Source organism: Tinamus guttatus, unplaced genomic scaffold (genome assembly GCF_059628265.1).
Source record: "Tinamus guttatus ecotype Peru unplaced genomic scaffold, ASM5962826v1 Tinamus_guttatus_pri_ptg000485l, whole genome shotgun sequence".
NCBI lineage: Eukaryota > Metazoa > Chordata > Aves > Tinamiformes > Tinamidae > Tinamus > Tinamus guttatus.
This window is the reverse complement of record NW_028289019.1, coordinates 56,168-82,535: the sequence shown is the minus strand read 5'-3', so window position 1 is coordinate 82,535 and position 26,368 is coordinate 56,168. Positions and strand designations below refer to the sequence as shown.

The 26,368-nt window shown below is 40.6% G+C and overlaps 1 protein-coding gene across 1 annotated transcript in view; it reads right to left on the bottom strand.

The window, feature by feature from the left end:
- Positions 1-1,053: 1,053 nt before the first annotated feature.
- The window catches only part of LOC104574298 (ras-specific guanine nucleotide-releasing factor 2), a 37,989-nt gene continuing 12,674 nt past the window's right edge, over positions 1,054-26,368 (bottom strand). Inside the window, 12 exon segments of the mRNA XM_088533151.1 lie at positions 1,054-1,118; positions 1,283-1,372; positions 2,576-2,704; positions 10,811-11,199; positions 11,488-11,736; positions 13,655-13,737; positions 15,310-15,446; positions 16,278-16,344; positions 17,327-17,487; positions 21,235-21,332; positions 24,478-24,587; positions 26,098-26,291. Coding sequence (XP_088389277.1) covers positions 1,054-1,118; positions 1,283-1,372; positions 2,576-2,704; positions 10,811-11,199; positions 11,488-11,736; positions 13,655-13,737; positions 15,310-15,446; positions 16,278-16,344; positions 17,327-17,487; positions 21,235-21,332; positions 24,478-24,587; positions 26,098-26,291 — 1,772 coding nt within the window.

Here is a 26,368-nt window from a genome sequence, read left to right as displayed (position 1 = left end):
AAGTTTTCTGATGATACCAAACTGGGAGGAGTATCCGACAGCCCAGAGGGCTGCGCTGCTATCCAAAGGGACCTGGACAGACTGGATAACTGGGCAGTGAGAAATCTTATGAAATTCAACAAGGCCAAGTGCAAGCTCCTGCACTTAGGGAGGAGGAAGGTGATCCTGCCCCTCTACTCACCCCTGGTGAGGCCACATCTGGAGTATTGTGTCCAGTTCTGGGCTCCACAGTACAAGACGGATGTGGAGCTGCTGGAGAGAGTCCAGCGCAGGGCTACAAGGATGATCAGGGGCCTGGAACATCTGCCCTATGAGGAGAGGCTGAGGGAGCTGGGCCCGTTCAGCCTGGAGAAGAGAAGGCTGAGAGGGGATCTAATCAGTGTCTACAAGTACCTCAAGGGAGGGAGTGAGGAGGATGGTGCTGGCCTCTTTTCAGTGGTGGCCACTGATAGAAATATAGAAAATGGCCAGAAACTAAAGCATGAAAAGTTCCACAGGAACTTAAGGAAAAATTTCTTGACAGTGAGGGTGACAGAGCAGTGGAACAGGCTGCCCAGAGAGGTTGTGGAGTCTCCTTCTCTGGAGATCTTCAAAACCTGCTTGGATGCAGTCCTGTGCCATGTGCTCTAGGTGACCCTGCGTGTGCAGGGGGGTTGGACTAGATGACCTCTAGAGGTCCCTTCCAACCTTAAGCATTCTGCGATCCTATGATTCTAAGTTCTTTGGCAACAGTAGAGCTTAAAACTATATATATATATATATTTTATTAAGAGAGAACTTGGTGAATGGAATTCCTTACTTTTTTTCTTTATCTGTAATTTACTTCAAGTTGTTTTTGAATGCAACTCAACAACATATTTAAATGAACACAATAACAGTCAAAATTACAGAATTTTATGTTGTTTCAACCAGTGTCTGAATTCCTCCAATAGGAAACATATGGAGACAAATATTATTTTTTATTAACTTAAATGATCTAATATAGTATTTTTCTTTAATACAGATTATTGTTATTTAAAACAATTTTAAGAAATATCATTAAATGAATTACATTTAAAATATTTTTGTACTGACCTTATAAGTGGAAGCTACCTCTCCAGTTACATATGGAGGTTGTACTACAAAGCCCACAAAAGGAAAGACTCCAGTGCAAAACACCATTAAATTAAATAAAACAAATCAGTGGCTACTTAGGATTCAGGTAAATAAACAGGAAATATTTGCTTGTTGAGACTTAGATATCTTATTGTTACCCACTTTTGTGCACTAAAATTTCTCTCACCTGGTGGGCTCCCATGCCCTGCTGCAGCTGTAGCAATTGCAAAAGCAGAAGCAGGAGAAACAGAGCAGTGGCTGTTGTCAGCTGTTTGTACTGTAAAGTGAAAAGAAAGATTAACTTAGGCACAGCTTGAATTTTTATATTCAGGCTAAACAACAATGACACTGGAAATCTTTACTAATGTTCCTATTTAGTAAACTTTTGTATTTTCTCTGTCACAGGATTTCATATTAGGGGAAAGAAAAATAACACAATGATATTTGTGATTTGAGTTTTTTTCTGGGTTGGTATAATAAAGTCTGCTGTGGATCAAAATTCTTAAGACACTGCTAAGATGATGCACAAGCATTATTCAAACAGACTAAGAAAACACTGACAAACTACTGAAAAAATGGTGTAGACTATTAACCTATTCAAACTTCAGTGATAACAAGATTTACGAATTTTCCCAGGTTACTGTCCAAGTATTTACCAAATATTCTCTAAAGGCAGTTCTGTGAACACTGCTTCTGACTTGTCTCAGATGATCTGACATTGTTCCCCCCAAATCTTGCCATCTCACTGTAAACATACCCAATAACAAAAGACTACTAGTGGTTTAAAATTGAAGTGTTAGTTTCCGTGACTTATTAAAGGCTGAGAAGATTCTGCTCCGTTTTAATCCCAGGCCTGAAATAACTGGCTTGAAATTTGGCTTATATGGTATGGCAGCATTTTAAACATTCATGGACATAGCTCACAGCTCTGTTACTGATTTCAAGGAGCTATGTGAGAGATATTCAAGGAGACCCAGCTCTCACTTTTCCTCTTGAATTGAGCAATTTATTCCAATTCTGGAACAAATAATATCTAATATCTATCTGTAAATGTTCAGTGCCACACAAACAGATACAGTCATTCCCCATTGACAATAATGAGTGTTGTGTATTTCATAATTACATATGGTGCCCAAAATAAGCCCCATCAGTAGCTGAAAAAATCTGTCAAGGTCTTGAGAATTTTGTGAGAATAGAACCAATTCAGTATTAGTCTAAGCACACCCAGTTCCAGCTCTTAAAGAGCATTTCAGCACATCCAAACTCCCAAAATGCTTCCAACTCTCATTATTAGCATGCTAATTAACTGGAATAACATTATTCATGCTCTCATGGCTTTTTTATATCAAAAAAACAAGGAAAATAAAAGTAAAACACATTGTTCAGAGATTATTCACTTCTAATATCCTGAAAAGATTACAACTACAATATTTAATCTCTTTAAAGTGAGCAATAAAGGTAAGAAACATCAGTGTCTTACCTCCTGACTGCCAGTAGCGAAGATGATGTGGTGTCGAAGGGGATCTACATGGGGAAAGCCGTGGGGTATCCACTGCTGAGGTGTTTTCAGGAATTGTCCTGTCCACTGACACAGATTCCAAAACTACTGCTTTAAAAGAGTATGAATGTTAATATTGGAATGATTATTCATAATGTGCAATTAATTAAAAGTATAAATATTTTTTTCAAATCATATTCAAAGAATTAGATGATAGGTATGAGATCTTAACATAGATATGTGGCTTAAAGATGTAAACCTATATCTTCCAGTCATTTCAGCAAAAGACTTTTTTTAAAGCACAGATTAGTTCATTTTATGTATGAACATGAAGTGGATCTGCAGAGAATATAGAGTACTTCAGGTTGATTCAGGGCTCTAAGTTTATGAACAACGATCTGCAAGAGATCTGCTTCAAATGGGGCTGTATTGGATTACAGTAGTAAGAAGAGTATACATGATAGAAAGGCTTTGTTCAAAGGTATTTTTTAAAATGGTCATTAACTAACACCACTTTATCCCAGTATTTCTATACCAAACCTAGTACTTGTGCATGCCATTTAACATCTAAAATTGTTTTTATCTAATCTGTTTCTTATAGTATTGCTTTTTTTTTTTTTTTTTTTTTTTTTGGTAAATGGAATTGCTTTCGGAAATTGTCATGTATTTTGCGTTAAGGACCCTCTGCGATAATTATCTTCTGGATAGCAAAGGACTGGGAAAGTTTTGTACCAATGATGTAACCACACAAAAGCTCATAAATAAAATATTTGATGAAAACCATCAAGTTATCAGTTTTAAAAATAGCTTGGTTATGACTGCACATTAAGTCAACCGAACATGCATGTGTAAAATGGATACCTGAACTCAGGTTTCAGACGAGAACTTGGAGAAAAGAATCTTTGTTGAATGACTACATTCAACAATATAGTTACAAAACCTTCCAATGAAACTGCTGAGCAGCACCAGAGAGCACATTACTCCACGGAGGAGCGCTTCTATCAGAAGAATAATAAAGGAATGGTCATAACTACAGATTAGCAGAAAGACAGCTTCCCAAATGAGGGAAAAGAAATCATTGTCAGAAAGCTGATAAAATACATTGAATGATATAACACTGCTTGTAGCAATATATGTAGAAATATATATATGTGTTTATACACATACCCACACACATATATTTATACACAAATGTTTTAAAAAGAAATTGTTTACAAGAACATACATTAAATAAATCAGGTTGTAGTTCCTAGTAGAACTGCTTTCCTTGCCCAGAAAACTTTCGAACCAAGAATCCACACTATGCATGACGGAAAAAATTCAAATTAGCATTTGGTGTTTCTCCTAATACTCACTTCTCCTTGGGAGACTGAATTTACTCCCCTGTGGGAGCATATCTAAGTAACGGAGGCTTCCTGATAGAAGACGGATACGATGAGCCGGACTAAGACCAAGGCGAAAAGATCGTGGGAAAGTCACCAGCTGGAAGAACACAGAAGTAGGAGAGGAAGAACCTGTAAACAAGCTTATCAGTGCAGGATAGAGGACTGTGTGCGGGCCAATCAATCATGTAAACGTGTGCCCCGATATCTACAGCCAACCTAGTACGGTAGAAGACGCGTGGACAGTAGTATGCAACCAATCGCAATGTAAGCGTACGCGTGGCTAGATGACTTAACAGAAATGTAGTAGATAAATAGAGTGCTGTAACGCGAATAAAGTGATTTCTGTTAGACTCGTATTGAAGCCTTCAGGAGTCGTGTCTGGCCTCCCACACTCCCCTTCCTCAAACATTCTACACTGGCCACAGACAAAATAAACTTCTCCTGGGGAACACAGCTGCAAACCTCTCCGTGCTCTGTGAGTGCTAATCCTTCAGCAGGATGATTCCCAAAGGCTCTGGAGATACTGCACTGTAGGGTACGGCGGTTGGAAGATCTCGTGCTATGCGGAAAGAATAGGGGAGATGGGCACGTGCAGGGGAGATGGGCACGTGCCCGTATAAGGCGATGTTAACGCTATTGGCTACGGGGCGCGCTTCCGCACACAGGTGCCCTATATAAGTTCGGATGTACCTGCAATAAACGCCATTTGCTGCATCCACCATATTGGTGTCTGTGCTCATTTGGCCCGGGCTCCCGGGTGGTGGCGCCCGTGCTCGCTCGAGGTAACGACGAGGCAATTGAAGCCGAAAGGCAGCAAGTGGTGACCCCGACGTGATTCGGCGGGCGGCTCCTGAAAGACGGGGCGGCCGGGAAGCGGCGAGAACTCCATGGAGGCGCGACAGTGAAGGTCGTGTTAGCGTGTGCTCGGGAATTAGATGTTTCTGTGAAACTTAGTGCAGTTAATCGAGCGGCTCCTGAAAGGATGGGGCGACGACGGTGAAGGTCGTGTTAGTGTGTGCTCGGGAATGAGATGTTTCTGTGAAACTGCATCGAGCGGCTCCTGAAAGGATGGGGCGATTCACAATGCCGGGAATGTTGTGTTTTCCCAGCATTGGGCAGACTGTACTACTGCACTAGCGGAGTACAGTATGAGTAGTAAATCGGCAAAAGAATTGATCAGGCAACTTTTAACTATCAGGCAACTTTTACAAAGAACTCGGGAAGAGAGCGAGCCCTGGGAAACCGCGTGGGAGGCAGAGGGCGTGACCGACACTACGGGGGCTCCGAGACACGTGGTCAGGGAAGGGGAAGAGGCCGGTGGAAAGGAGTCCGGGGCCGGAGAGCCGAGAATGGGGGGGGCGGAAGAAGCGCCACAAGTCTATCCGGCAGCCAGGGATGGGGAGGGGAGGCCCCCTGCGTACCCTTGGGAGGAACTGCAGGCCGCGGGGCGGCGGTTAGACCAGTCCCCTACTGAGCACGATCCGGGAGGTGGCGGCCACGTAAATCAAGGGGAACGTCTAGTCCCGACAGCCCCACCGATGCCGATAGTAGTGGACGACCCCAGAGATTGGGTTCCAGGGATGCTCCTGCGACCTCAATACCCTCCAGAAGAGGATGAACCGCCTCGGAGGGCCCCCCAGAGGGTTCATGGCGCCGCCGGGAGACGGCCAGCGCCTTTGTCGATGTTGAGAGAGGAGGCGGGGGAGGGGTCAGACGACTCCTCCTCCCGGGGGGGGGACTCCGTGGGGGAGCTGACGGCCAAAGGGCATCGGGCTCGAGACTGCCGGAGGTCGCAGGGAAACTCCGGGCGGGGAGGGGCAAGGGGGGGCCGCCCTTCTCCGCGAGTGCGCGCCCCCCCCCAAGGAGGGTGGAAGCAGAGCCCCAGGGCGTATCCGACGGGGCACCCTGGGGAGGGAGGACAAGGACAACAAGAGGAGAACGAAGCCAGGTGGCCCTGGTCCTAGGCTGCCAGCAGAGACCCCGTGTTAAGGTGTGCCTTCACGGCCCCCCGCTGGTGACCCCAAGGATATTAGAGCTCACAATGTTAATTGATACAGGGGCAGATGTAACGTGCATACCAGAAAGCAACTGGCCGGCCACCTGGCCGGCATCCCCAGCGGGCTTGCTAGATGGGGTGGGGGGAACAACGGACGCGCGATGCAGTGCTGTGCCTCTGGCGTGTGAATTAGAGGACCCAGGAAGGCCCCCCATGCAAGCGATTGTCCGCCCATTCATAGTGACAATACAGGAATCCCTAATCGGGCGTGACGTATTGGCTCAACTCGGCATTCGCCTGACAAATTTAGCGTAGGGGCCACTGCTTACCTGCTGAGCCCTAACAAGGCCATTCCCTTGAAATGGAAAACAGAGGAGCCGGTGTGGGTAGAGCAGTGGCCCTTAACTCAAGAGAAGCTGGTGGCCGCACGGGCCATTATACAACGCGAATTAGATCAAGGACATTTAGAGCCGAGCCTGAGCCCATGGAATACGCCTATCTTTGTCATTCTAAAGAAGGATAAAAGTAAGTTTAGATTGCTACATGACTTAAGAGAGGTAAATAAGAGAATGAAGGACATGGGGGCTCTTCAGCCGGGGCTTCCACTACCCGCGGCGATCCCTCGAGGATGGCCGGTCGTGGTAATGGACATCAAAGACTGTTTCTTCTCAATCCCACTGGCCCCTCAGGACTGTGAGAAATTTGCCTTTGCAGTCCGAGCTGCGAACCTGACAGAGCCAGCGCAGAGATATCAGTGGAAGGTGCTCCCTCAGGGGATGAAAAACTCCCCAACTATTTGCCAGAGGTTAGTGGCCCAAGCATTGCAACCCATTCGTGACCGCCACCCCGGGGCGGTGATCATCCATTACATGGACGATTTGCTGCTGGCTACAGCCACGCAGCAGGCTACTGACAAACTGGAAAAGGAGGTGGTTGATCATCTACAGCAGGAAGGGCTGTATATTCAGGAGGCAAAGACGCAGAGAGGTAGTTTGGTGTCTTACTTAGGGACGCAAATCCTTCCTGAAACCGTCCGTCCACAGCCGATCAAACTTGACCTGGAGGTGAGAACCTTGCATGATGTTCAGAAGTTGGTAGGGGCGATTCAATGGTTGCGTGCCTTGGTTGGCATACCTACCGACCTCATGACACCGTTGTTCGAACTGCTGAAGGGCCAGCACCCATGGGGGAAGCGGGAACTGACGCCCGCAGCTTTCGAGGCCCTCGAAAGCCTAGCCTCTGAAAGCCACCTTTGCAGGTGGGACCCGGCGCACCCTGTTGAACTATACCTAAATGTAACAAAAAGGGGAGCCGTGGGGCTGTTAGGACAAGGGAACCCCGAGAGACCACATGCCCTATGGTGGATCTTGTCCAAACAACTGACAACAGCCTACATGTCCTATTTAACGGCGATGGCTAAGCTAATCATTAAAGGCAGGGCCGCATGCATTAGACATTTTGGCGTTGAACCGACTGCGGTGTGGGTGCCAATTAAAAAGGAATTATGGGATGAAGCGATGCAAAAGCAAAGCAGTCTGCTCGTGGCCATAGAAGGGTACCCTGGGGAGGTGAAACATGGCCCTGCCTTGGAACTATACCGGCACCTGCCACTCGTTGCACTACAGTGCACCCCACGAGTGTTGAGCGAGCCGAGGGAGGGCCTTACGGTCTTCACCGATGCCTCCTCCACGACTGACTCAGCTGTTGTAGTATGGCGTGATATTACCTGGGAAAGGGTCAGGATTACCGTACCAGGCAGTACTGTACAATATCTGGAAGCTACTGCGGTCGCTCATGCTTTGAGAATCTGGCCGGGACAGCATGTGAACATAGTTACTGACTCAATGTTTGTTTATAAGCTACTGCTTAACATGGCCGCCCCCGGATGGGCAGGAACCCCAATAGCAATCATGCTGGAGGAAGCGTTACAGTATAGAACGGCCACGGCCTCCATTGTGCATGTAAGAAGCCATGACTCCCTAGCGGGATACTACCAAGAAGGCAATCAGAAAGCTGATGAGGCTGCAAAAGGGGTTTGGACTGCTGCACGTGCCCGAGAGGTGCACGAGTACCTACATATAGGAGCCAAAGCGTTAGCAAAGCATTGCGGGATCCCACTAGCGGCGGCTAGAGACATGGTGGCAGCTTGCCCGTACTGCCAGCGGTCAAGCCTTTGGGGAGCAGGAGTCAACCCACGAGGGCTGCAGGCGAATCAAATATGGCAGTCTGACTTTACCCTCTGCCCTCTCTTGAAGCCGCAACTATGGCTGGCCGTCACGGTGGATACGCACAGTGGGATAATCATGGCTATGCAGCACCGCAAGGTGACTGCACGTGCCGCACAGCAACACTGGACTACTGTCATTGCCTGGTTAGGTGTTCCACACATCATCAAGACAGACAACGGCTCTTGCTTCACGGCTCAGTCCACACAGGACTGGGCCGAGAAGTGGGGGATCCGTCTGGTACACGGAATCCCATACAACAGTCAGGGGCAGGCTATTGTTGAGAGAGCGAACCAAACACTCAAAGAGAAGATTAGGGTTCTTGGGGAGGGGGAAGGACATCCCCAAGGAATCCCCGTGGTGAAGCAACCAGAAATTTTAATGCGAGCGTTATACTCGCTAAACCACTTTGTCCGGGGTGACGAGAACAAGACGTCAATAGATAAACATTGGGCGGTCGCGGCTATGGAGGATGGACCTCCAGTTCTGGTCAGATTCCCGGAACAGGGGGTTTGGGAACCCGGCTGGGACCTGGTAACCCAGGGAAGGGGTTATGCAGCTGTGCGACGGCAGGGAATAATCAAATGGGTGCCGGCAAGATGGGTGAGGCCGGACCTTAAGACTAATAGCGGCTGCAAGTCTTCTCTTACAGGACCGAATTGTGGGACATCCTCGCAACCCGTATGCCCGTCTGGAGGAGACGAGGAAGCCGGAGGAGCGAAACCCTCGTAGACGCGATGAGAAAAGGCCACCGCACTTGTGTGTTATCCTGTTATTGTTCAATTGGGATTGGTTATGGAGGTTTGGATTAATAGCTATAATAGTGTTAGTAGGCATCTTTTGCGGCATGCCCGTTTTGTCGTGCCTAATTTGTTCAAAGTAGTGATGTTTAGGTTAACATAGGATGTTCGGGTTAACATGGGACGTTTACGTTGACATAGGATGTCTAGGGGAGGGGGAGATGTAGGGTACGGCGGTCGGAAGATCTCGTGCTATGCGGAAAGAATAGGGGAGATGGGCACGTGCAGGGGAGATGGGCACGTGCCCGTATAAGGCGATGTTAACGCTATTGGCTACGGGGCGCGCTTCCGCACACAGGCGCCCTATATAAGTTCGGATGTACCTGCAATAAATGCCATTTGCTGCATCCACCATATTGGTGTCTGTGCTCATTTGGCCCGGGCTCCCGGGTGGTGGCGCCCGTGCTCGCTCGAGGTAACGACGAGGCAATTGAAGCCGAAAGGCAGCACTGCACATGCAGCAATTTAACATTTACAGGAGGTTCCTGCCATTTCCAAGTGTTCCTCATGCTGCATAAATGACACTTCAAGATCTAATAGACTAGAATGCAAAATCTGAACTCCTCTGCAGCAATGCCCGGTACTGTCATTTGGCCAGAACCTATTCTTTACCAGTTTAATTTACAATTTAACAACAATGAAGTTAGTTAGTTACATCTAAGATTACAATTACCTTTCTTTAGCTCTTTTGAATGCAAGGTCTATATATTTGGGACACACTGTGCAATCACATTGATTTCAGTTGGGTTACACTGGTGTAAAAGAAAGATTTGGCCAACTCTACATAGTAAATACTATAGTTACGCATTTTGAATGTATAGTTGTGCAATTCATTTTAAAACATTCAGCGCACAAAATCTCAACAGAAAATTATGGTCTGCTATAACCATCAACTAGCAATTTGTTAAAGAATAAAATAGGGGCAAGCCTATATCCTCTAATGCTAAGCTAACTTGTTAGCTTAAATGTTTTCTTATTAAACAGTATACTACATCTTGTAAAGGCAATCTTTTTGCATAAAACACCACCAAATGTCATTCTAGGGAACTTATTTCAAAACATCAGTAGAGAGAAGTAAAATTGAGCTATATTGTCCTCAGCTTTACAGTCCAAATACCACAGGTATTTGGATGTCAGGTAATGCAGGTGAGTCAGGTGATGCAGGATCATTTCTAAACAAGTATTTTTTAAACAAAGCAGCATTTTTGCATCTTCCATTTAATGCAACAAAAAAATTACAATTCACTTCTATTCCAGAAGATGCTTGAGCTTGATCTCAACATCCCCAAAGACCAATGTGAACCAAGTACATGCTTACATACCCTTTCATACCCTATCTTAGATTCCTGCAGTAAGGTTTATCTCAGCTAACTTTGACTCTCTAAAAGTAGACATCTATTTTCAAGTGCTTTACACAGTCCACAGAAGAAAACAGATGTTTTTACAGGAGCAGTTCATCTAACTTTTGGCAATTGACATGAATGCCACCAATGTAGCAAAAACATCACATAAATCATTTGTCTGGATATTTTACTCCATGTAAAGGGCATCCCACTGAGGATTTTAGTATCTTGGAGGACAGAATATTTCCACCTGCCTTTCTCTGTATCACTCTGCTGCAGTTGAAGCAGTATGGGACTGCTATTCCTACTAAAACACACATGTGGCAGCAGCAGAAAAGCAGTGGAAACTACAGTGCATCATAGCCTCTACCACAGCAGAAAGGGATGACAGAGTATTTGACATAGCTTACATTGCTGACTACTGTATTTGCCAAAAGTATTGCTTACTACTCTGCAGTTATATAATACCTCTTCAAATGCTTCTCCTCAGCTTGTTGCAGAGGTCAATGCGAGGGTTCTCCAAGCTGTCCTCTATGGAGCTGGGGCTCTGCTTGGGGGATGAGGGCCCTTTGCTGAGGTCCAGTGGCACTTTGCTGCTCGTTGGCAGAGGGGAGGTGGCCAGACTGTAGGTTGAGGTAGGATTGCTTGCGACAGAAGAAGCAGAAAGATCAAGGGCACCCATCCTTGAATTCAGTGGTGAGGTCAGTGACAATTTTCGTGTTCTGATGGGTGAGGAAGTTCTGGAGAGGGACAATGGGGGAGGAGAAGAAAATTTGCGACAAAGATGCAGTAACTTCCAATCAGCAAGGTACTCTCCTCTCTTGTTTTGACTGGTAGCAAAAAATAACTCCACAGACCTGAGAGTAAGAAACAAAAAAGCAACATGATAACAATGCCAAATAGATTGAAGCGGAAACATTTACAAACATGCATGCAAGATCTGTATGTCACTGAGCCCTCAAAGCCAGAGCAGAAAGCTGAGATAGACTTATCTAGAAACTGGCCACCTATTTAAAAAAGAAAGAAAAAGGTGGTTCTTCAATCATTTATGCAATAAAGACATTACTGATAAAAAAAAAAAAAGTAGCAAACAAAGTTCAGATACTTCTGCTAGAAAATGAGGACAGAAGAAAAAAAGAGCTTACCTGATTGGAATGGAAGTGAAAGGCCTTCTGTATATGTCTGAAAGTTTTGCCAGTACAACTGATGCAGTGGTAAATATACGGTAGGTATGTAGGAAAGCATTCAGGAAATCAATACTCAGAAATCGCAAGTTGGTTAACCTCTCCAAAAGGCATTCCACACTTGCATAACGAATCTGGGGTACTTTTCAGGAATTGAATGTTTTGCTAAAACAGATATCAATGTCATCTCTATGAAGGCGCACATCAGATCTACACAAAGATTAAATTAAGACCACTTCGTTAAAGAGGAAAAATGATTATGGTCCAGGAGTTATATAATTTCAGTTACTTTTGTCATCACAGAAGCTGGAAACATATACTGAACTTTGGTACTTTATCAATACAAGAAAATGCTTAATTTCTAAAGAAACCTACTTCCATTCAGTTGTTATTTATGTGATAAATAGGGTCATTTTCATTTTACTGTTGGAAAATAATCTGTTTGCTGAAAAATGCACTTTTGGTTAATATGTTGATTGATTAGATTTGATCCAAATATACCAAATAATTCAAAAAGGCATTTTTTTCAGAAGTGTTAATTCCCTTTTGTCTCCTTCAGGATCATGTGGCATGCAGACTTCTAGTTAGACAAACTCTCTATAGAGTTATAGAGTAGTTGTGGACTATTCACAATTTCTTCTGATGGGATCTTGTTTTATATATAAAAGGACCCCAGAGAGCAAAATTACCCCCTTAGCTAAGCTTAAGGCTCATTGGCAAAATGGATTTAGGCTCCAAAAATTACTTAAAAAACTCCCATGATTTTTTTTTCCTTCCAACTGCCCCCCAAATTAAGGTTTGCTTAATTTTATCTAGTTAAAAGCTCAGTTTATGGAAAAATGGAATGGAAACGAAGCAAAGCATCTTTTAACACTGCCTGAGGTTTTCGAGATGAAAGATCAGATTTTCTGATATTTCAGAACAGCATCAAGACATCCCACCTACTTCTACACTTCACTAAATTGAAAACAGTTCATCTTTATTGAGTTGGGTCTTCAGAAAAGTGTCAACAAATTGTTTGGCTTATCCAAATACATTCCTCTAAAGACCTTTGACTTACTACCTTATTTTAAAAGTCAATATATGCTAAAATCAAGCAGATGAGCAAAATCTCTGAAACAGAACACTGGATTTGTGTATATTCTTAACAAATTATATATATTTTTTTGAGGATTAGCATTTCTTGACTTTGACATTAGGATCTTACTGTACTCTACATTTTGAAAACTAATAAACATTCTGTTCACATTCAGCAGGTAGTGGACTTATTCACAGACTAAAAAATTTCTGGAATAAAAATGAAGACAACAAAATGCCTTCTTTCTAGGGATAAAGGTATCTACCCAGCACTGTATGCACACATATGTATTAGATAAAAATGTCTTTATTTAATTTCTAAATTAAGAGAAAGAGGATACTCTAATCATTAAAAAGATATCTGAGAAACCTTCATGTACAGAGTACATTCAAGAGGGAGAAATGGCCTAGCGATAGATAGCAATAAGAAAGGAAATAGTTGTGTGTCGTTCTATTCCTTAACATTTACACTGGATAACAACAGATAAGAGCCAAGTAAATGCAGAACTGCAGAGGATCCCAGAGGTATTCTTGTGTTAGAAATTCAGGAACAGGTACTGCATACTGCTGCCTATGAACAAAAATGACAATTTATGAAAATAAATCATGAAAGAGAGTCCAAGGATGGTGGAAGTAGGTTTCTGAATAATGATGTGATCAACTTCATGTGATCAACTAAAGTTATGGAACTTCAGAAAGGAGAGGAAAAAAAGGAAAAGAAAATTCTGGTTGAAGTACTTCAAAAAATGATACTTTTTTGTACTCTCTTAAATTTTGCAGACATTTAAAATCTATTAAAGTTATAAATGGTATCACAAAGAGTAAATATTCACTTGTATGAACTTCTAGGTGAACAGAGTTAAAATTAGTCACCTGAAACACAACTGAATGCAACATCAAAAAAAAAAGAAAGAAGTAGAATCAATGCTATTAAACAGATTTTAAAAATATATATATTAAAATATTTCAATTTCCAATTACACATATTGGTTTTTTAAACTTTTATTAAAGCCAAAACAAACTATTTCCTGAGAAAAAATGCTGCACTTACTTGATCATATGTGGCACAGTGACTTTAGAGTTTTCTTCAAACACTATGGTCATTAAACCATTGCACCTAATATTATCAATGCACTGTGAAAATGAAGAATGAAAATCATTAAAATAAAAACACAGCACAAACGGACTTACTCCCATATTTTTCCACATCACTGTGAGCCTAAAGCATAGCTTTCAGAGAGTGTGAACTGATTGGTAAGAGCATTTTTATAAAATAAAAACAAATGGTGATGGAACTGGAGAGAACATGATTCTCTAGTTTTATACTTTTGATCTGCACATTCAGATCAATAGATCTTTACCACCACACTGACACTATTCAGCTCGGTGTCTTTTTTTCACACGACTAAGTATTTTGAGTTGGAAGTGAAACTTCTTTTGGTGTTTCCTTGAAGCTGAACAAAATTATGTATCTCTAGCACTTCTTGAAAGAGTGTTCAGCTTGGAAAACAAATAGTCATACTGCAAGAGTTAGAGTAACTTATAGACAAAGTGAGTGAGAGACTGTAATGTCTTAATATTGAGCAAATAGAGATATCACAGCGCAAGAGGCCTTGCTCTTGAATGCCAGCAGACTGCCAGTGGAGTCAGCTTATAAGGCCTGCAACAAGTCCCAGACCCAAAAAAGTACAAAACTCTTTTCTCTATAATGCTTTCTAATTTATTCACCTAATTTTACATATGTATTATGCTACTTCTTTATGACAATAAAAAGGATTTTTCAAAATTCTCATACAAATTTAAAAGGAATTTAACAATAAAATAACTTGCTTGTTTTTTAACTTTTTAAAAGGGTCACTTTTAAAGGGTCTTTATTCCTCAGCAAATCATTCTAACACCTTAAGTATCAATGGAACAACATAATTCACTGAAATTTCATATAGCTAAAAATGTTCAAACCACATCTGCCTGTAAGATCTGTATCTAGTGAGTTACAGTGAGACTGAGGCTCTCAACCTGTACTAGATTTAGATTTTGAAAATTTTATCTCCATCTTTTTTTTCCTTTAAAACTATTAGACCAGAAGAAAACAACTCAGAATATCTAGTTTTAAGCAGTTTCTATTCATTACCACAATAATGCATCCACAGATGTTGCCATCAGTGTTAGCACACAGACAAAAAAAAAAAAAAAAAAAAACAATCAAAAACCAGGCTGATATTTGTCTGATCATTTCCTTCTCTTAAAATTAACAGAGCACAGGATTCAAATTCAACACTGTGACAGATCTATGTATTCATTACTGCTGCATGCAGAATCAAAACATGCAAATCCATTTTGATTGAAATTTGATCCATTTCTGTTTGAAAGTTACAAATGAATAAGCATTAACCTTCCTGAACCAAAATACATATCTAGATGAGCTTTTTGTAGACATAAAAATGACTGGCAAAATGCTAATAATTAACAATTAATACTAATGCCAGTCAACTGACTAGTCTGTGTTTTATATCCCACCTTTTTTATTGAAAAACATATTTCACTGACGAATCAGATTCAAAGTTTTTCATGTAATGTTTTTTGATACACATCCCAGCAAATTAGCCCTCCAAAAAAGAACTGACAAGCCTGTCTTGGATTAGTTTTCTGAAACTCAGAATAAAATAAGATCTTGTAACAAATAAGATAAAGAACAGAGTAGGCTACCTGGCTTATATCACTTGTCCATGCGGCTTTCTCCTGTCGTGAAGGGGCTAAAAGGACAACAGTAAATGGAGGAGCATCTGTAGGTTCAACTACAAGCTTGAACTCAAGATGTCCAAACATCTGCCCAGAACCTTTTGCTTTGTGGTCAGAGACAGAAAAATGAAAAAAAGTGAAAATGTGAGATTTCAAATTACAGGTCAGAGAAAATGATTTCATTTACAATAGAAATTACTTTAAACATCTATTTGATGTTTAAAAATCCAAATAGGGATACAAAAGCGGCATTCAATATTTCACATGCACCAAAAGTAAAATGAAGTAATAGAACGTACAATTCTGGGGGTCAGGAGAAATTGATGCCAAGTAAGACTTAAGTCCTTTGAAAACTTCTATGCACACTGCTGATATTTTCACAGCACATAAGAAGCATCACTGAACTTAATGGAACTACTTTCACAGTTCAAATGCAATTCATGCCTAAAACTGTGGGTTGGGAGCCAAAATGAATAAACAATAAGATCATCTTGGGAATGTATTTTGTTATTTCATTGGAATAAGGTTGCAGTCAAGGATTGTAGGGAGTCCAAGGAAAAAAAAATTCTAATTCCACCAAGTCTCTCAATCTCCATGTAGTTAAGAAATCAAATTATCTGTTTCTTCTTTCAAGACATATCCATTATTTTCTTTCTAAGATCCTTATGGTGAATTTATATGTAGAAGTCAGAAAATAATTTGCTACTTTGCTTCAGCCAACCTACTTAAATATCTTATGTGGGATGTCAACATCAAGAGCAAAAATAACAAAACAAACCTTTATCCAAGCCAGGACACACACCTTTACTACTGAATGAGTTTTTAAACACTGTATTTCTCTGGTTTCATGAAAGAGTACACAACTATATAAAGACTATTTAAAGGTAGCAATTTTAAGAAACTACTTAGAACTGTAATGGCTTAATGTAACTTACAATCATCATCACTTGCTTCTGTCTCCTCAATCAGCATGCACTCTATTAAAGACAGAACACCTCCTGTCTATGAAAATAAAGCACATTTTTTCAAAAAATTTAGACATATTTTCTAGTTCTCACTACAGTTGTTTTTAAATTTTGATATATTTTGTCAGAGATTTTACATTTCTAAGCTTTTAGGAAGATATATCAATTTTACAATGCCCATTTTCCCTCAATAAATAAAAACCAAGATATATTATTTGATATATTGTAGCACTTATCTTAGCAAAACAATTCAATAATGTATTTACACATGCAAAATTTATTTCAGTTTTACCACAATACAGTTTATCTCACATATACAGACTTGTTCACAAGTTTCAGTAACTAAATTTTAGCATCTTCTCCTAAATGTAAAACAAATTAATACAAGATCTTTGTAAAGGCTTAGTTGCATTTAGTTTACTTTGTGAAATATTTAAGCTATTTAAAAGGTACAAAGTGAAAAAGCATATAAGCTGTTCTGAAAGAGACTCCCTAATACACTCTCACCTAATATAGTTTATAGAATTTTCTTATAAGAAGTTTCAGTGTAAAAGAATATGCTGTTTAGGAAAATAGAACTGCTTTTTTTAAATGAGGTTTCTTACTTATCTGTAAAATATCCCCTGGTAACTGCATTGAGTTGGACTGGCTGACTTATGCACTGAAAGCTCACATGCATTCAGTGCTAGCTCATAAACAGCTACAGATGCTAATGTTGTGTTTCTAACCCCCCAAAATCTTATAACTCCAGTTTTACCCCTCCTCCAAAAGAGCAAAACATTTAGTTAGAAATAATTTTGGCTGAATTCTCTTTTTGGTTCCTCACATAACAAGAAAATACAGCAGTTAATTACCATGCATCATCTCACTTCTGTTTATAGGAAGACATGAAAATCTCAGGTTAAAAACATAAAATAATAAAATATTGACATTTCTCATAATTTACCAATAAATTATTTGCTGGGCTGATTTTTTTTTATTTTCATTTTGTAAACAGAGTCATAATGTGAAATCCGTACTTTCAGCAGATGCAGTTTTCCTCCCGAACTTCTAGTACAAATTAAGAAGTGTTTTGTAAATAAGAAACACTGCCTTTCTCCTCCTTTTTTCAAAGAGAGTGATCCCAGGCGAACTTTACTAAGTTTTCCCCTCTCAACTGAAGGGACTTGAATAAGGGAACCTGATAATAATAAAAGATGAAAAATACACTGTAAGTATAAAAACAGTCAGTAGGCAGTGCTTACATTGAAACCATGACTTTAATTCATGCAACTCTTCATTCTAGTAGTTATCAACTTACATCAGCTTCTCTTTTAAGCACAAGTCCTCCTCTCTCTCTCTTTTATTTATTTATTTTTAGGTCAAATTTGGGACAACAGATTTGTACTTGTAATGGAACTAATAAATCTGACCTTACAACAACAGACTTAGATTGGACAGGCAAGCACAGTCCACACAAATACTTGTGCACAATCCAGGACTAGATCTTGGGCAAATTCATATGCAATTTAAGTATACCATTAACACACTGGTCAGAAATGGAAACAAAGCATCAAACTCTCCTTGCATCAGTTTAAATAGCTTCTGGATTTGAAAAAAAGTACCTGACATTCAAGCGAGAAAGACAGAAGATGAAAACAACAGGTTTTGCAGGAAAAGGGGTTCTGTATGTGTGTCTGTGTGAGAGCACTGCAAACAAAGCAGGTTCCCTCTTCTTGCCATATATACTTTTCAGTGCTCTACAATTCATCTAAAACATGTTACCAGCAGAACGCTTCTGAACTAAACCAAACCTGGTTACGTAACTCTGAATTTGTCCTCCACAGAATTTCAGACTGGGGAAAGCTATGCAGTTTTATTTCTCCAAACCAACCTCTGACCAACTTTTGCATGTTGATACCACCAGGAACACCACTTCTAATTTTGGATCCAGTCACAAGAGCAAAGATCCTATCTTTGCTCTCTCCCTTACATTGGCTTTCATCTGACTACAACATTTGCTAGTTAAGCTAGTTAATAGAACTAAACAAACACTACAGAAAAGTAGGTGGCTGACCTCCCTGATATGGCTCAGTGCGCGGTCATATAGCACCAGTGATGGTGCAAAGTAATGGCAATGCAGAACAAGTGTGAGGATAGGGAAACTGGCCTGCCCCTTTAGGAGACAGCAAGATATTGGACTCTCAGTCATATCAGTGACTTCGTGAAATAGTGCAAGCCTGAAAGAATTTTTCATGTAGTTAATTATTAGCTTACCAATTCTCACCCTATGCTGACAAAAAAACACTCTAGATAAAAGTTCACACACACATTATTAAACTAAGTAGCACAAAGTTAAGAGACTGAGATAATATTTTTCTCCTTACTTACCTTCCTTGAACACACACATATATTACATATATAAAGCTTACTCTGTCCAGCATAGCAAAATACACATTGGTAAAAGAGAATTACAACAGTCTAGTGTTCTTGAACAGCCATTTACATTCAAGCTAAATGTATCCAAGCTAAATATGTATGATATAATTTTTGTCTGCATCAGAATAGCAGAGAATAGAATAGCTCTACTGCAGAAATTGGTACATGGGGAACATTCTTGACATTCTAACCAGAAAAAGAAAAGACAGTTATTGGTTGCTGTACATTTCCCCTGGAGAAAACAGACTACCTGCTTCAACTGTGAACGATCACAAAAGATCATCTCCACATGTTGAAACTGATTTTACTATGTGACATTGATAGCTCCCAGTGCAAAGCCAAGCAGTATATTAAAATAAATTCTTCAGCAAACTTCCCATTCCAGAATTCTTAACATCATCTTATCTCCTGAAACTCTTCTGCACAATTAAGGTAAAAGGACTCTGCTTGTACTTCTACTTTTTTTTTTTCTTCCTGTTTTTATTAGGGTGCTTTCAGGAATACCATATTGGGTTCTGTCAAAATAGTCTGCAGGTTAAATGTTACACTTGCAAAGAGCTGCCTCTTTAACAAGGCAAACCAAAAAAAAAAAAAAAAACACCTACAGTTTTTAAGTGTGGAAAAAAGAGCTGGTGTGATGTCTCTTTGATATTGAAGGGCCTACTATTTACAGAGAGAAACAGATCTCCTGTAAGTGCTTCATCTAGCAAGGAGGTTGTTGTATATTCCTGTCAAGCTTTTGTGATTAATGAAACCAAGCAATTAACTGCCATAAATTCTACTCCAAGTTTCCTCTTAAGGGAAAAAAATGAGTATGGCTGGTATGACTGCCCAATTTACAGATGTAACAAGCAAGTGAGGCTAATTTTAGAACATTCATTAATAGCATGGCTTTTAAAGTCAGTGTAATCTCAGGAATTTTTATCCAGCTGCAAACCTAAGTACTTTCAGTAGTTTACTACTGCCAGAATAATCATTCCATTAGCCTTCATTCAAATATAAGAATTATAATGGCCCAATTTTAAGAAAAATAAAACAACAAATATATAAATCCAAAATATTAGAATCATATTGAAAAAAATGCCTCCTGCGTTGTTAAATTGCATGGTACAAGTTGAGGACAATTACACAACAGCTTCATAGTTTTCTGGAAGCGACCTTCATATCTTTTCACATACCTCAATTATAACAAACAATTTAGCAAAGAATCAATTAATTTAAAAGTGACTGTTGTATAACCGTCTTGGAAGTTATTATGGAACACTTCACAGTTGTGGCCAAATGATTGGAAAATCATCAAGGAACAGATTTCAAAACGAATATAAAACCTATTAACGATCCACTTTGCATATGGCTGTATTCAAATAGCGTGTTCTGCAGACATTATCCTACTTAGTCTACAACAGGCCTCGTAAATGGAGGCACCTAAATTACATTCCCAACCTTCTCTAAATACATCTAACATTTTTCAGTTAGAAAAATCTTGCTACATATCTGTAGGTACTTCATACAAACCCACTAGCTCGTTACAAAAGATACAGAGGCAAATTCTTACCTAAATGTAGGAAAAATAAGCCTCTGTTACCATGTATTCCCAAGTTTTGATGTTTTACTGTTAAGGTAAGGTTGTTTTACCACTAGCTTAGTGCTGAAAACTGAAACTACATTTACTTGGTAAAGGTGATGTTCATTTTCAATGGATAGTGATTTTGTTGTAATTTTGCAGAATTTAACAACAAATTCCTTTTCCACTGTACATAAACATCAGTAAGAACATGCTTCCAAAAACAAGAAGAGAAGTATGCCTCTCTCTCTTTTTGCTACCTGTATGATATTACAAATGGTCCCACATTTCTGGCAGAACAAGGTGCCTTTTCTTCATGACTTTTTGCTGGAGTGCTTTTTTTATCTATCCTAACTTCTGCTGAAGCACCAAAAATGCACCCCCCCCCCCCCCAAGAGAAACAGTGAACATGCTCAGAGATTCAAAACACAGCATATTATAGCTATTCCAGCACCACCATTTTGAGACTTCCCAAAAGCACAGAGAAAAAGGGGAACAACTGACATCTGTTTTCTTGCAATCACTATGACTTGACGAAGCTTCAAGCTTCTCCTAAGCTTTTGCCCAAATGTTGGCATGAACTCTGATTGCAGTGTTAACTGGGAAGGTAGTCCCATTTTCTGTGGAGCTACAGATAATTTCTGTTCTGTTGATGATGGCAGTCCAGTCAATATGTACATTACTGTCCCACAGATACTTTACTATTACTGTGTTGCTGTTTCTCATGGCTCCTGACACAAAACCAGCACAGAAGTGTGGCTCAACTATAGCCCCAAACTAGTTGTCATCTGAGATATTTTATGACTTACCTTACGTGGAAAAAGAGCCTTCAGATGTTCGCTGTGCCCAGTGGTATAATCTTCCTAATGATGTCAACATGAACCCCGCTGTTTTTAAGGTAATTTTGCATTCTTACATAGATAGCTTTAAAGAAGAAGGTCTTACCTTGGCGTATAAAAGTTTGGCTGGTATCTAGCAATATATCACAGCCTTCTACTATCATTCTTTCTATGGTTAGATTCTTCCGGATGTTTTCTGTGTCACTCCATCATACATCACCCTGTCAGACACAATACACAGTAGACTTTAAATTCTCTGACATGTATCTTGTCCCTATTTGTGCTTGTTGTTCACTTCTGCTCATAGTCTGCAGACATGTATAGGTAACATCCTTCTGCATCTATTACAAAACAGATGCGCTGCAGCACATTATTGTTTTAGAACAAGTTTCTGAGCAACAAAAAAGCAGTCAAAGCAATTCTTGACAAAACCAAAAAGCTTTACAAGTGTTTTTGTTTTATATTTTTTCCTTTCAAGTCATTCTTGCAGTCTTTACTACTTATTTTGACCATTTTTTGAAATGTCCGCTCTGATCGGTTCTCGGCCCCTCACTCGGGCCTTCTCTCAGCCCCTCCCTCGGGCTCGCTCCAGGCCCCTCACTCGGGCCTTCTCTCCGCCCCTCCCTCGGGCTTGCTCCCGGCCCCTCACTCGGACCTCCTCTCCGCCCCTCCCTCGGGCTCGCTCCCGGCCCCTCCCTCGGGCCTTCTCTCCGCCCCTCCCTTGGGCTCGCTCCCGGCCCCTCCCTCAGGCCTCCCTCAGCTGTCCGGTCACTCCCATTGGTTCTCGGCGCTTCACTCGCGCCGGGGGCACCCTCGCCCCACCCTACCCCCTGCGGCTCGGCGCCATTTTGAGGGGCATAGGGTGGTGGCCTGGCCCAGACGTCACCATGCTCTGACTTCTTTTCAATGTTCCTAGCTTCCTCGGCTAGCTCGCTCCAAACAGATTTCGGCTGTTTCTGCTCCTCTGTAAGCGGGGCGGGGTTGGGGGATGGAGGGGATGTATCACCCTCTTGCTGACCGTTAGGCTCAGCAGAATTGCCATCATCTGGGGGGTGCAAAGTCTGTGTGGCTGCCCCGACTCCCATTTTCGGGGTGGCTAACAAACAGTCCCTTACTGCTACCCAGGTCTCCTGCTCTTTTCTAGCTTTCTGCAAGGCTTGTACAACTTTTCCCCAAGCCTTAAGGTTTTTCCCACACCCTGAAGACATAATCTCCTCAGCCAATGCCTTAGTACATTTGTCCCACACTTCAGGGACACGCTTCAGGGACTTCAGAATATCCACCGGCTGGTCTATAACCTTAATTTTTAAAAGCCTCGCAACTGCAAGAGTAAAATCTTTTGGCTTACAAATCTTTGGCTTACAAATCTTTGGCTTACAATCAATCCCCCAATGCTTATGTAATTGCGATACGACCTTCACGAGGGCTTCCATCCTCCTTGTTGCTCTGATAGCGTCCTCTCTGCCGGGCTGGTCCAGTCACTCCGGCCGTCGTTCACCCGTCTAGGCGATGACTTCCCGGGTTTCGGCACCACTTGTTGCAGTTCAAACGGCTGCAGCGACCTGGTTCAGGGACGGCACGGCGACCACCCCCAAGCCACTCGGGCCATCAGCTAGTTGACACCAATGTGGTGGACGGCAAAATGGCCTTTACTGATGGGTAACAAGGTGTTATATAGCTAGGTTTACAACGTCACATCCGTCTGCTTACACCATAGACTAAACACTATTGGCTATTAGGGGCCCTATCTTTCCGTACAGCACGATATCTTCCGGCCGCCGTTCCCTAACTATCTGCAACAGTGGAACCAATATCGTCAGACCTGGTTTATACTTTTCCTGGGAAAATATGACAGATGCCACCAAACTGAAAGTTTTTTGCAGCTGCTGGATTAGTTCTTCTTGACCATTAAGTAGATTAGTTTGACAGAAACCTGGAATTGTTTCCTAGCTCTTTGTAATAATTACGATACATTTTAGAGTCCTTTATGTTCCCACTATGTTCTGCTTCAGTTTATATCTCTTCCTATATAACAATCACAGCCTCAACAGATTATCTCTTACTTTCTTCAACTTCTTTTCATAGGCATCCTCCCCTTATACAGAAATACAGACTTTTTCAAGGATGAAATTAACAGAGAGGTTTACATGGTGTCATGATCTGTGTTTTCCTGAACTGGTGCCAGACTGCAGTATCTGAATGTTCCTCTTCCCTCCGAACTACATTAAAGACATGAAAATAAAACACAAAGTTTTTAATCTCATGGTCTACACCATCTGTCTTGTGAGCAGAAGAGGATCAATCAATCTGAGCCTCCAATTCTGGATGTTCACTGATAGATTCAGATCATTAATGAACTCTGACTGATGAGATAGAGCAGAGCCAAAACTGCTTGATGGGGCTGTGCACATACTCCTAGCCAAAAGAAATCATGTGCTTTGCCTGAGTGGAAAGGATAATTCTTCTCTACTTCAAATGGCCTCAGAGGAGGAAAGAACTTGCCAGACACTGCAGGAATCAGAGACACACATCTCTAAGAGGTACCACCTGCCAACTCTTTGAGAAGATAAGAGCTTGAAGAAGTGGCATATCATGACCTGCATATGACTCAGAAAGCAGCCTATGGAAGAGGTGCAGCAGGACAAAAAAGGGAAAAATAATAAACTCCAAATCACTAGGTAGTACCCATAGCTACGTCAACTGAACAGCAAAAGGAAATGTAGCAGTCAAGAACTTCCAATTAACAAAAAGTATAAAACAAACACTCTCACAACAATGTATTTCACAAGCACTTATTTGGTGAAGTATCAAAACTTCAAAAATCTGAGACAAATATCATAATTTCATGCAGTTCATGCAGCACTTTGTTCACAGCAGAAAGTCTTGTTTTTCAGAGAGAACAAACAAATTTATTCCTGGACTGACAAAGAGAAAGTCTGAGAAGGGTCTGGAAGTACAGGGAAGAGATCCATTCTGCAGGTTTCTACAGGTAGCACCAATTTAGAAAATATGCACAGTGTACTGTATGGGGTTACCAGGATCTTTAGCTCCTATGTATTTATCGTTATTTAAAGTATATGTAAAAATCAATTATTTAATTTATGCATATGAACCACATCACAGATTAACAACTGAGTACTGTTCAAGACCCTGACTGCTTCCTGTTGTCATGGGAAATACCTTTTTTGTTTCCTTTTTTAAGCTATGGAAGAAAAAATAATTTTCTATTTAAAGAAAATTGCTTTGTTCATACCCAGGGGTAGGTGGTTTCTATAGTACCTCTTCCCATGCCCAAAATACAGGGGGATACAGGAAAGACACTGATATATTTATGAAAAAAAAATCTTACCTTGAAAGTTCTTCTAGTTTAGATTTAGCAAATTCTAGGCTTTTTCGCTGAACATGTTCATGTGGTGTGTGAGCCAGAAGTTCATGAAGTGTTATAATATACCTAGGGATCTTAAAACAAATTAGAGACAGCATTAGCAAATAATTTTAAGGAATAAATGCAGGATCTCTCATTTTCTTTTATCCTGGTCAGAAAAGACTCACGGAGTCTTTTTTTCAATATATAACAACAGTTAAGTTGACAAATATATTCTAGATATAACCAATGTCAAAAATATTGAACATTTCTGTGATAGAGACTGCATGGACATGTTTTCAGTTTGAGGAAATATTTATCACATTTTAAGAAAAAGATCAGATCGAGGCAGTCACAATTATGTGCTAACTTTCACTGTTTCATGATGCTATCTAAGTGTCAGTAGAGAAAATTTTCATGAATTTATTGGAGATCAAAATATACCTTTTCTCAATTCTAACAGCAGAAATGCATCTAGATTTCTTGAGACTTTGAAAATGCGAGCTGATTTGTTTGCATATAAACAAAACTCACATTGTACTTCTGGACATTAAAGAAAGAAAAAAAGACCCTGCTCCATTTATTGCCACTCAAAGCAATCTCACAGCTCTTGAGCAGAAGCATATGATACTGCAGTATTCTATAAAATAAGATAACTTATCTGTAGAATCAAAGCTATTTAGGAAATGGGGACATGCTGAAGTCAAAAATCAACAGCAATAAAAAGATTCACTGTATATGAACAGGACTTTCCACCTTCTAAAGATCCTATGATCTTGTTTCAGCTCAATCAAAATATCCAAAAATGTTACCAAACACAAGCTGAAAGCTGAGCAAATGTATTACTACAGACAGCAATGGTTAATATGGCTAATTAGCACAAACAGAAGTGACAATAAGCCCTTTTGTATTGGTTTGCCAATTACCATACAGGTGGTTTGCCATTAAGTGGACAAACTGAGGAGGTCACCATTGTCCCTTTATGTAAATTACTATGCCAAATGTAAAAGCTACAAAATCATCAGGCCAGTGATTCAAAGGCCTGTTAAAAGAGTTGAAAAGAATCAAGCCAATAGAATAAAGGCAAAATACCAAAAGGATAATAATTTTTAAAAAATCTCTTTCAATAAAATTTTTATTTCTAGATCCCTCAAACCAGGTCACTGGAGAACAGGGCAGGAAAAACACTCCAAAGCGCATGCCCAGCAAAATGCTCGTAGCTGCTCTAAGTTGCTACATCAGGTACATTATTCCTCTGGATTGCTTCATGTGCCTGGAGCAGAGCAGAAGTAGACAATTTGTTTTTAAGCTTTTCTTCCTTTTTTGTTGTTTGTTTGTTTTTTGTTTTGGCACGAGTCCTCATTCCTCTTGAACATATGCGAGGTTCTGAATAGAGCTGAATCAGTGTAGCTGGAGAAAAGGTGTCCACAGGCACAGAGTTTCAGGATAATAATGAAATAAAAGAAAAAAAAAGTTAATTCCCATGAGAGTATTTTTAATTAAGCAAGCAGCATCTCCAACAAATTACAATTTCAGTAACACAAAACAATTCAACTGAACATTAAAAATAATCAGTCATACACACAAAAAAATTACAGAGACTACCTGAAACATGGGGTAAGTAAGGAAAGTATCCAACATTCATCCCTCACATGCTGGGTTGGCTTCATATTGCATCAAGGGTTTGTCAAAATCTCTGTTTTGCTTATAGTTTGCCAGTACTTGCAGACTATACTGATGATTCCGAACAAATTCTTGATATATGTTCAGCATTGGCAGCAGAATGTCAAATAAGTCAGCTACAAAAAGTCAAGAAAGATTTTTTTTTCCAGCTACTCATCTCTTGAAATATCTCTTAAAAAAAAACTATTATGCT